Source organism: Solea solea, chromosome 20 (genome assembly GCF_958295425.1).
Source record: "Solea solea chromosome 20, fSolSol10.1, whole genome shotgun sequence".
Lineage (NCBI taxonomy): Eukaryota > Metazoa > Chordata > Actinopteri > Pleuronectiformes > Soleidae > Solea > Solea solea.
In genome coordinates, this window is record NC_081153.1 from 7,569,474 (window position 1) to 7,579,858 (window position 10,385).

At 39.4% G+C, this 10,385-nt stretch overlaps 1 protein-coding gene across 1 annotated transcript; it reads left to right on the top strand.

Annotated features, from left to right (window-relative positions):
• The first annotated feature begins 1,808 nt into the window (after positions 1 to 1,808).
• LOC131447230 (probable C-mannosyltransferase DPY19L4) lies at positions 1,809 to 10,223 on the top strand. The gene is made up of 19 exons (XM_058618850.1): positions 1,809 to 2,200; positions 2,334 to 2,474; positions 3,777 to 3,901; positions 3,992 to 4,082; positions 4,187 to 4,308; positions 4,725 to 4,870; positions 5,175 to 5,298; positions 5,397 to 5,531; positions 5,782 to 5,913; positions 6,022 to 6,123; positions 6,231 to 6,304; positions 6,403 to 6,561; positions 6,697 to 6,816; positions 6,900 to 7,020; positions 7,269 to 7,325; positions 7,426 to 7,508; positions 7,618 to 7,750; positions 8,034 to 8,183; positions 8,815 to 10,223. Exons 1-19 carry the CDS (start codon positions 2,107 to 2,109, stop codon positions 8,977 to 8,979), a joined length of 2,274 nt encoding a protein of 757 aa, XP_058474833.1. The 5' UTR covers positions 1,809 to 2,106; the 3' UTR covers positions 8,980 to 10,223.
• The last annotated feature ends 162 nt before the right edge of the window (positions 10,224 to 10,385 follow it).

The following is a 10,385-nucleotide window of genomic DNA, read 5'->3' on the forward strand; positions in this document are numbered from 1 at the left end:
CCACCTGTCTCGACAGAGGATGGGTGAAGCAACAGGACAACGACACAAAGCACAGAAGTAAATCAACAACAGAATGGCTTTAACAGAAGAAAATACAGCTTCTGTAGTGGCTCAGTCAGAGTCCTGACCTCAACCCGACTGAGATGCTATGGTATGACCTCAAGAGAGCGATTCACATCAGACATCCCAAGAATATTGCTGAACTGAAACACTTTTGTAAAGAGGAATGGTTCAAAATTCCTCCTGACTGTTGTGCAGGTCTGATCTGCAACTAACAGAAACGTTTGGTTGAGGTTATTGCTGCTAAAGGCGGGGTCAATCAGTTATTAAATCAAGGGTTCACATACTTTTTCCACCCTGCACTGTGAATATTTATGTTGTGTGTTAATAAAAACATAAAAACGTATAATTGTTTGTGAGATATTAGTTTAAGAAGACCGTGTTTTTCTGTTGTTGTGACTTAGATGAAGATCACATCACATTTTATAACCAATTTTATTACATACTTTATGACATACTTTTTCTTGCAACTGTATACACACATATACAGTATGTATATATATATATATGTATATCTATATATATATATGTATACAGATATGAAATTAATATAAGATGATTGAAAAAGTGACCATATTATTTAGGGATGGGAATCTGTCCGATACAGGTCAAAATCACTGGTTCGGATATTGGACAGATGAAAACGTTAAATCGCATGCTTCACTATGCACAGATTGTGAAAATGTAAATACAAATCAGCAAATGCATCTTAGCTGAGTGATGTTTGGGCTGTTTGCCTTTTTGAACATTTGTTACACAGTTGGAGAATTGTCTTTGAAATGACACAAATTAACAGCTTCATAGTTCATAAATGGTCTAAAATGTATATGTAATGTATCAGACTAATATCGGTATCAGTGGCGTGCACAGGTAGACACTAGGTGATGCTATAGCACCTGCCCTTTGCCCTCTGGACCAAGTTTTGAAAGTTCTATGTGGCTCATGCTGACATGATCATCGGAAGAGGATTAGGGCCACAGAGGAAAAAAACATTTGAGTTCTGACTTTATTCTTTATTCTTTTTAAAGTCAGAATTCTGAGATTAAAGTCAGAGTCTAGGGCCTTTTAAAGCTCAGATTTTAAAGTAGAATTTGAACTACACAAAGGGGTTTGGTGGCACTAAATCATTAGCTAATTATATTATTTGTCCATAATACATATTACATATTACAGTGCCTGTAATGTTTAAATCTCCCACTGCTATAATAAGACAGCCGATCCACATGCCACACAAGAGGCCCTTATTTTTCACTCAGCACCTGCCCCCCAAAATGTCTGTGCACGCCACTGATCGGTATGAGGACATACTTGAGTTTGTGATATCATACACAAAAAGGGGTATCATCCCATCTCTAGTATTATACATCCATCCATTTTCTACATGACGGTCGCAGGGGAACTGTGCCAATCTCAGCTGACATGGGGCGATAGGCGGGGTACATTCTGGACAGTTCGCTAGTCCATCGCAGGGCCACATAGACAAACAACCTTTTACTCTCACATTCACACCTACGGTCAATTTAGAGTGACCATGTGAGAACATGCAAACTCCATTAAGAAAGGCCCTTGTTCCAGCCGGGGCTCGAACCCGCGTCTTCTTGCTGCAAAGGCAAGAGTGCTATCCCTAGTATTACTGTCGTCTAATTTTTCGAAAAAGAAAAAGGTTATGTGTAATTTTATCTAATATGTGTTGACGGTCCCTAAAAGAAACACTGATCTCGTGGAAACTAATTTCGCCGCGGTGCCTTCGGCAATTTCCGCCCTGTTCCGGCCACTCCTCCAGCTGAACAATCACACGGAACTGAACTAAACTCATTCAACCACCGCTTTATTATAAGTGTTTTGTACTCATGCTGGAAAAGTCAACCCGAAGTAGATGAGCTTGTAGCCCGGCTTGTGTTGACTCCACCTGCCGGGGACGCGCCGCTGAATACGATCACTGGTTGACATCTTTCTGTGGTCAGCTAACGGCTAGCTAGCTAGCATGCCGCTGTCGGAACACTTTTGAAAACTCTTCTGCGCTTCCCGTGCTAACTTCATCTCGCCATGACTGAGGTAAGATGTCGGAAAACAGAGACTCTGGAGGGAGATGATGAAGAAGGCGAGAAGCGTCAAACTGAGCCGGAGTTGCAGACTCAAAGTAAGCGGAGTTCATTGTTTAGCAGTTCGCTAACTCAACACCGGCTATCTTAAAAGTCCAGATATGTGTTCCAGAGTAAAGTGTGGTGGTCTGGTCTGAACTAAGCGCCAATGTCTGCCCTGTTTTGTGTCAGTTGTGAGTGAGCCCAGCGGTGGATCAGGTGATGATCTGGGGCAAAAAGATGGAGGTGAAGGAGATAATGGTGACCATAAGGAAGAGGAACCAACTAAACCTGAAACACCTGTCCAAAGACCCAAAACTACTGCTACATCATGTGAGTTTACCTCTATATTTACCTACACTTTGTGTCAGTAAATGTCCTCCATTTTTTATTTAAGCCAAGGACTCCCCACCACATGGTGTATTAAATTATAATTCAGATATTCAGTTTCAGAGTAAATACCTTCATGCACTGCCTCTGTTCTTCTATACTGTTTCTGTACTGTATATTAAGATACACAACTTTGTTGTTTTCATGACTTAATCCAATTTAAAACAAATGTATTTAGTTAAAATTCAAACTGTATTTATACCATCATTATGCTATAATATCCACACTGGGGCTGCAATAATTAATCGATTACTAAGTTAATCATCAGCTATTTTAATCGGTTTGAGTGTCTTTTTCAAAGATTTAAAACAAGTTTTCAGATTTTCTTAAATGTGAAAAAAACCTGGTTTCTTAGCTCCATATAACAAAGACTGTCAGATCTGTCAAATTGAATTTTTTTGGTTTGTAAACAAAAATAAGAATGTCATAATTTCCAAATAAGCGAATAACTAATCAAGAAAATAGTTGACAGAAACTTATAAAGACAAATGTCAGATAAGGAAATGGTAAGGGAAGTTTTTAAGTGAAAAGGAAAGTTTCCTCTTTCTTGGAGAATCAGATATTCTGAAGCTTCAAAGCCAGCTTTATTAAAGAAAGTCAATGTGTTATTGATTATATCCTGATCAGTGAAGGTTTCTGTCTGTTTGGTATCATTAAAATAATTTCCTGCTGTTTTGATAAATTGATAATTTTGGGTGTTCTTTTTAATAACTAAATCAAGTTCGGACTTTTCAGCTTCTTAAATGTGAATATTTGACCAACGTCCCCAATTCATTGATAAAATAATCAACAGCTAATTGAGTTTTTGGTCAAAGAAATTTTGAAGTATTTCCCAGACCTTGAAATAACCATGTTCTCAAATGTTTTTAATAATTTCTTTGTTTCTTGTAATTAAATTGAATGTTTTCTGGTTTCTTTGCTCCAAATAACAAAACACTGCAACCGATATGGATTATCAGAAAAAATGGCGATTCATTCAACCATGTATAAGCATAATTGGACACTGGACATTTTGAAAGACAACACCTGTATGTTTGAACATAATCTATTTTACAGGGATGACACAAAATGATACCCGGTATCGGTTTCTTGATACTAGCAAAGATCACTGCAGCGTATAATGTGTCGTAAAAATCACATGAATGCTTCACTGAGCACAGGCTGTGAAAATATCTAAATGCTTATCACTGTTGCTAACACGTATTATATTGTTGTGATGTTGACTGGTGTCTTTCTGCTCCTCAGCCGGTTTCCTGCAGCGTCTGTTGAGGGTGTTCTTTGGATGTTTGGCGGCCGTTGCCTGTGGCATGCTTTACGCTGTTTATCTCTCAACATATCATGACAGGAAGTTCTGGTTTTCAGCTAGACAGGTGTGTGTGTGTGTGACTTTCCTCTGCTTTCTCCACATTCCCTCATTATATTACAGTATTTTAAAGAAAATTAACTTTGATGTATTGCAGGAGCTGGAGCGTGAACTGACCTTCCAAGCAGGCAGTGGGCTCTATTACTACTACTATAAACACATGCTGGCAGCGCCATCCTTTGAGAGAGGTACACTTGTCCTTTCTGCTTCTCATTATGTCTCTAACATCTCATTGACTGTCATTGTTTTTACTGTAATCACATGTCTTTCTGTGTGTTTTTGTTTTCTCCAGGGTTTTATGAGCTGATGGTAGATAACAGGACCATTTCAGGCCAGACCATCAATGCAGTGGAGCGTCTGTCTCTGTATCCAGAGCTCATGACAAGCTTTTTATACAGAGTCATGGGGAGTCAGGTCAGTTCCGACCACATTTCTATCGATGATCAATGTCTGTTTTTGTCAGTGACGATGATAATTGTGGGAAATAATACTTCACAGTCAGTCAGACTAAACCTCAAAATGAGTTTATACAGTGCTTGAAAATATCAATTTATATTGACCCTCTGGTTCATTACGATAGAAGAAATTGATATTCCTATTTACACTGTCATTGAATTAACACTTTAACCTGATGTCTGCCAATACAACAAGAGCGCCTTAACATTTAACTGTTAGATTTCTTCATAATCTGGATTGCATACAGTATATTATGAGTTTGGACAGACCTGGATGTGAACTGTCATGTGACCTCTTTGTGGAGGTTTTCATCTGTCGGAGTTTAATTCAAGTAGCTTTTGAAACCATTTTCTCAGCTGTGATTTTGCCTTCAGGACGTTGTTGAGCCGATCTACTTCTACATCGGAGCGGTTTTCGGGCTGCAGGCGGTTTACGTCACCGCGCTGTTTGTGTGCAGCTGGGTGATGAGCGGGACGTGGGTTGCCGGCATGTTAGCCGTGGCCTGGTATGTGATTGACAGGTGAGAGGATTTTTTTCTTAGAGGTCTTTTCTTATTCCCGTGAAAGTCAAATGCATAGAGAGTTGTTACAGAGCTGAAAATTGTTATTGATGAAGCATAAAAATTCCCCTCCTGCATCATATCTGGATATTCTGGTCCTTGAAGTATGTGGCACTAGTAAACTGACAAATAACAGAATGTTGGTTGCCGCAGAACAACCTATAGTGGGGATTGTTTGCAGCAATAACCAAATACCATAACAAACAAATAGCTCCTACAACTGCATTACTGTGACTTTATCATTCTTCCATGTTTTATACCTCAGAGCAGACACAACTAAAATGGATCATGCTATTCCTCTGAGGGAAAACTGGGCTCTTCCTTACTTCTCGTGTCAGGTGGCAGCTCTGACTGGATTCTTGAGTAACAATATCTCCTCTGCCACTGAGGTGAGCCACTCCATTATACTTATTTTTTATACTTATTTACTGCAGAATCAGTTTGATGAAACTGTTTCTACACACAAACATTTGTATGTTTTCTGCAGATGTTATGCTATCTTAGCATGAGTACCACCACTTTCACCTTCCTCCTGATGTGGGAACACAGCCATTATGTGCTCTTCATCCAAGGCCTCTGTCTTTTCCTGCTCGACTCCTTTGACCTGGTGCCGTCACGCAAGGTAACTCAGCCATGTCCTGAGACATTAGCATACATTATAGACTGAAAACTTGTATAAACAGAACAGAAGGTTTTTTCACCTCATTTTAAAGTTTAAACTAAGCTATTTTTTTCTTTTCACCAGCTTTTTTTTGGGTGTGTATACAGTTTAAAACCCCTGTTTATGCTGTGTTTTCAAATTCTGCAATAGACTCATAATTTCCTTTTCTGCTTCTCTACTCGCCTCATCTTTTCATCCCGTACACATTAAGATGGCCGATATCCACAAAGTGTACTTGAGCTCTCTGTTCCTGGCCTACGTGTTCCAGTTCCAGAACCAGACTCTGCTCAGCTCGCCGCTGCTCAGTCTCCTGATTGGCTCCATGCTCGCGAGGTACTTCCAGGTAGAGATAGCAACTCTCCCCTCTTCTCCCTCTCTCTCTCTCTCTCTTTCTTTATTTCTTTATTTCTTGTACTTGTACTGATTTTCAATGTTTTATTTCTATTCCTAGCAAAGGATGAAGATGGGCCCCATTGTGGCCAGAGTGATGAAGCTGTTCCTGCATTTCCACCTGGTCTTTTCCACAGGAATCACCTTCAGTTACTTGGTTAAGGTAATGCCGTGAGCTTTGTCAGATTTTTTCACTTTGAAAGAAGTAAATATCATGTGTAGTGGTGGCTGTAAAGGGTTTAAATGATAATCACTGTTTTCCATTCACAGAAACTTTTACCTGTCAGTGACGGCGACTTCATATTGAAGTTCCTTGAAGTGAAATTTGGGCTCAACACAACGACGTAAGTTATAACACTATCAGCCAAGTACCTTGTTATTATACAGGCATTTACACCATGTTGCCTAATGTAAACTAACATGTTTTATTCTTCTGTGTCAGTGACTTTGTCACCAACCTCCTCCTGTGCCAAGAGCGTTTCCAGAGACCTGGAGAGGATTTATTCCTGAGACTGACGCAGGCCTCTGTCCTTCCCTTTTACTTCCTGGTGCTGACTGTCTGCCTGCTGTCCACGCTGCAGACCATTTACAGAAGACTCAGGTCAGATGCTTGTACTACAAAACACGAGTTAACAGATAGTGCGGTCCTATTTGTTTTCTTTCCTCAATAGTATTTATCGTAGCCTTTGATATCGTGATCCTGAGGTGACATTCTCTTCTCTTCTCTTCTCTGCAGTGGTCAGCCAATGAAAACCAGTCACAGACTTGATGATGGACGAATAGGAGAGCAGCCCGAGGTCGTCTATCACGTTTTTCACACACTGATTTTTGGAGGCTTGACTTTGCTCTTTGACGGGTAAGTCACATTTCCTCAGCATGTGTCATTTTCTCAATGTTTATGACACATTGAGATGTTTATCATGTTCTGTCTTTTCGTAGGGTGAAGTATTTATGGACGCCGTACGTCTGCATGTTCACAGCCTTCGGCGTTTGCTCTCCAAATCTCTGGATGACTGTGTTCAGGTGGCTCAAACTGAAGTCTGTTCATCCTGTGGTGCTGGTGAGTGGTTCTAAAGAAACATTTAGCTCTATCAGCTGTAGAAACATGCTCAGAGTAATATTGAAAAATAAAAATGAACTCATTTATGGATTAACATTCTTACTTACATCCCTAAAATTAGCTCAAAAATAGTTTATAGCTGAAATGTATTGTGCCTTCCCTGTCGTATTGTTATATATTAACATACAGAATCATCTAATCTCAATCTTAAAAATCTTAAATCTTTTTTGTTTTTTTTTAATTTGCAGTCTCTGATCCTGAGCACAGCCATTCCCACTATCATTGGTTTCAGTTTATGGAGAGAGGTGAGTTTTTCAGCTCTTAATCTTCCAATGTCCAGGCTCTGAACAAGTCTTATTTATAATATTCACTCTTGTGTGTGTGCTGCTCTCTTCTGTCTCACAGTACTGCCCTCGAGTCTTAGCCGAACTGTCCGATCTGCAGGAGTTCTACGACTCAGACACAGTGGAGCTGATCAGCTGGATCAGGTGGGATGTCGGAGTGTTTGAAATTCTGGACAAAGGTGTTTTTAAAGGTGTGTGTGTGTGTGTGTGTGTGAACTCTGAACTGACCGCTTTCTCTCCTCTTCTCTTCCAGGTCACAGACTCCACTGGCAGCCGTGTTTGCTGGAAGCCCACAGCTGTTGGGCACAGTGAAGCTATGTTCGGGTTCGGCAGTGACCAGTTTACCGCTGTACTCTGACATCAACCTGCTGAGGCGCAGTGAAGATGTGAGTGACGGGGACACAGATGTGAAAACTTGTGGAGGCTGGGGAGTTTAACCCTCTTATGACCATTATGGGAATCAGGCTGTCTGGATTTATTTAGATTTTATGGCAGTTATTCAACTGTTAAGAAATTACGGGACTGAGAAGCTTGTGATGCGCTGGTGAATCTTGTCTGTGATTGAACGATCGTCATGTTACTGTTGTCTTGTTTTGTCCAGATACTATTTCTGTTCATGAGCAAATATTGAGTTTTCAGCCTCAGTTTCCTCTCTGCCTCTCCCTGTAGACGTATCAGGTGTATGCAATGAGATCTGCAGAGGAAGTCTATAAGATTCTGACATCCCAGAAGACGAACTACGTGATCATTGAAGAGTCAATTTGTACCGAGCTGAAGGGCTGTAGCATCAAAGACCTGCTTGACGTCTCTAACGGACATGTGAGATTATTTTATTTACTCATACCACAACAAAGATGACGCCAACTACTGTATCTGTAAAAATACATTGGGTTTATTTTTTTATTTGAGAAAAATCCTAAAAGTAATACTTAATATGAATATATTGTGAGTGCAGTTGTTTTATTGTAACATAAACATAACCACTTAGTTGTTTTAGTGACATAATATTAATCCTTTGGGTCAAAATAATTTAAAACCTAGCATTTATGCATAAAAACAAAAGGGACTAAAACTAGAAAGCAAATACTGTTGCTAAGGCTAACGCTCTTTCTTACAAAGTGGATCTGCTCTAAAATATAATTTCTTCCATGGGTCAGGGGTCATGGGTCACCTCTTTTCAAGATTCAAGGATCTTGAGTTTATCCATTATGAGCTACTGTAAAAAACATAGTTATATAAATATTAGGCCCATTCTGGGGTAATGAAAAAACTTCACTTCTTAGTAAGTAAAATGATTGAATTTACAGTTTTTGCCCAAAGTAAAAAAGTAAAAATAATTTCACCAAAATGTTACGCACTAGCCCTTTTACGTAGTTTTTCAGCAGGCCTTCCTTTTCCTTCTTGTAAAAAGAAATTTATGTTCTCTATCCCTCTTTTTTTCCCCCTTCAGGTTGTGTATGACAGAGGAGAGATGTATTCATTCTCCAAGCACGGCCGATTCTGCCATGAAATAAAGATGAACTACTCGCCGTACACCAACTACTTCACCAGAGTTTTCTGGAACCGCTCGTACCACGTGTACAAAGTGAACTCTGTCATCTCTTTCCAGTACTGACAGCAGCTCCTATCTCCCTCCCTCCCTGCTGACACTCCACTGAGCCTGACTCTGTCCCTCTGCAGTGTTTTTACACCGGGCAGCGGCGGCGTTTCTCTCTGCACCAGTTTGGACCTGGATAGTGAAGGTCCATGTGTTGTCTGTGGTTGTTTTGTTAAAGTTTAAATGGACAAAGTTGAAGATTTGAATGTGCCATGTTTATCACTTTTACTGTGTGTTTTTCTTTTTTTTTTATATATATATAATCCATGTAAAGTTCACAAGTGAGAATTGAGAGCAGCTTCGCTTACGGACCTATTTTTATGGTCGGGACAACTTCTGTTGTTATCTGGAGAATATAAATTCAGCTTATTCTTAAATTTTTTAGGACTGTCAATTTGATTTTACTGTTATTTTGTCTTAAATGTCTTTCAGATAACCATAGTCTGTCCGACTTGGTTAACTCATAAGGTTCGCTTTGTTGCCTCAATAGAAAAAGGTTAAAACTACAAACCACGTAGACCTCAGCTTAATTAGGTCCTGCTTAAGAAAATATGATATTTACGTCACAAAATGATGTATCGTATTAATATAAGACTAACGTGACTACTAATTCAGACGTAAATAACATTAAGTGTTATCACAGCTGCGTTACTTCACTTTTCTTTCATTGTTTTTTTTTTACCCCTCAACAAATACTCATGCAGGACATGTGTATACACTGTGTCCTTAACCCACTGCTGCTTTTTCCATATCCTTAGCTTTTGACTTAATGTATTCTGTAAAAAAAAGGAAGTTTTCAAGTAAGAGCACAGCTCTACTGTCAACGGAGCACCGGAGGTCAGATACAATTATACAATTATTCCTGGAGTCTAGTTTTCAGCCAGTGAATACATTTTTAATAAACGACAAACTTTTGACACTGGAAGATGCAGAAAACGCGTAATATCACATGGTGTTTGGCACAACGGGAGAGTTTATTTAACCTGCAACAATTGCAATGATGTCTGTATCTGTGAGTGGTGGTTGGTTATGAAGCTCCTCTTCTGCTCTGTGTCTGGTTGCCTTATGTTCAGAGGAAAGAACTGACATTCACTTTCAAGACTGTTCCCATCACCTTTACCTTTGTCATTTCCCACAACCTGGCTGTTACTTGAAGTATTCATCAGTTTGTACTGGTGCTATTGTCTCACCAGTAACTGTTCCTTTTCCAAAAGGCCATGTAATGAATTTTAAGTTTTATTAAATTACGGATGGAAATCAAACTTTTCTGTGTGTGTGAGTGAGAGTTAGTAAATATTTAAAGGAGTTCTCTAAGGTGTCTATATGTATCTGTTGTTATTGAAATTTATTTCACAACATGTGCTGCTTTGACTACTTTAATACAAAACGTCTCTTGAACCCCTGTTGTCCCAAAGTTGCTTTAC

Bases quoted from the DNA above. Each gene is read 5' to 3' on its own strand.
- LOC131447230 (XM_058618850.1), top strand. From the start codon at position 2,107: ATGACTGAGGTAAGATGTCGGAAAACAGAGACTCTGGAGGGAGATGAT. The intron at 7,751-8,033 runs GTGAGTGACGGG...CTCTCCCTGTAG, and splicing joins TGCTGAGGCGCAGTGAAGAT to ACGTATCAGGTGTATGCAAT. The intron at 8,184-8,814 runs GTGAGATTATTT...TTCCCCCTTCAG, and splicing joins TTGACGTCTCTAACGGACAT to GTTGTGTATGACAGAGGAGA.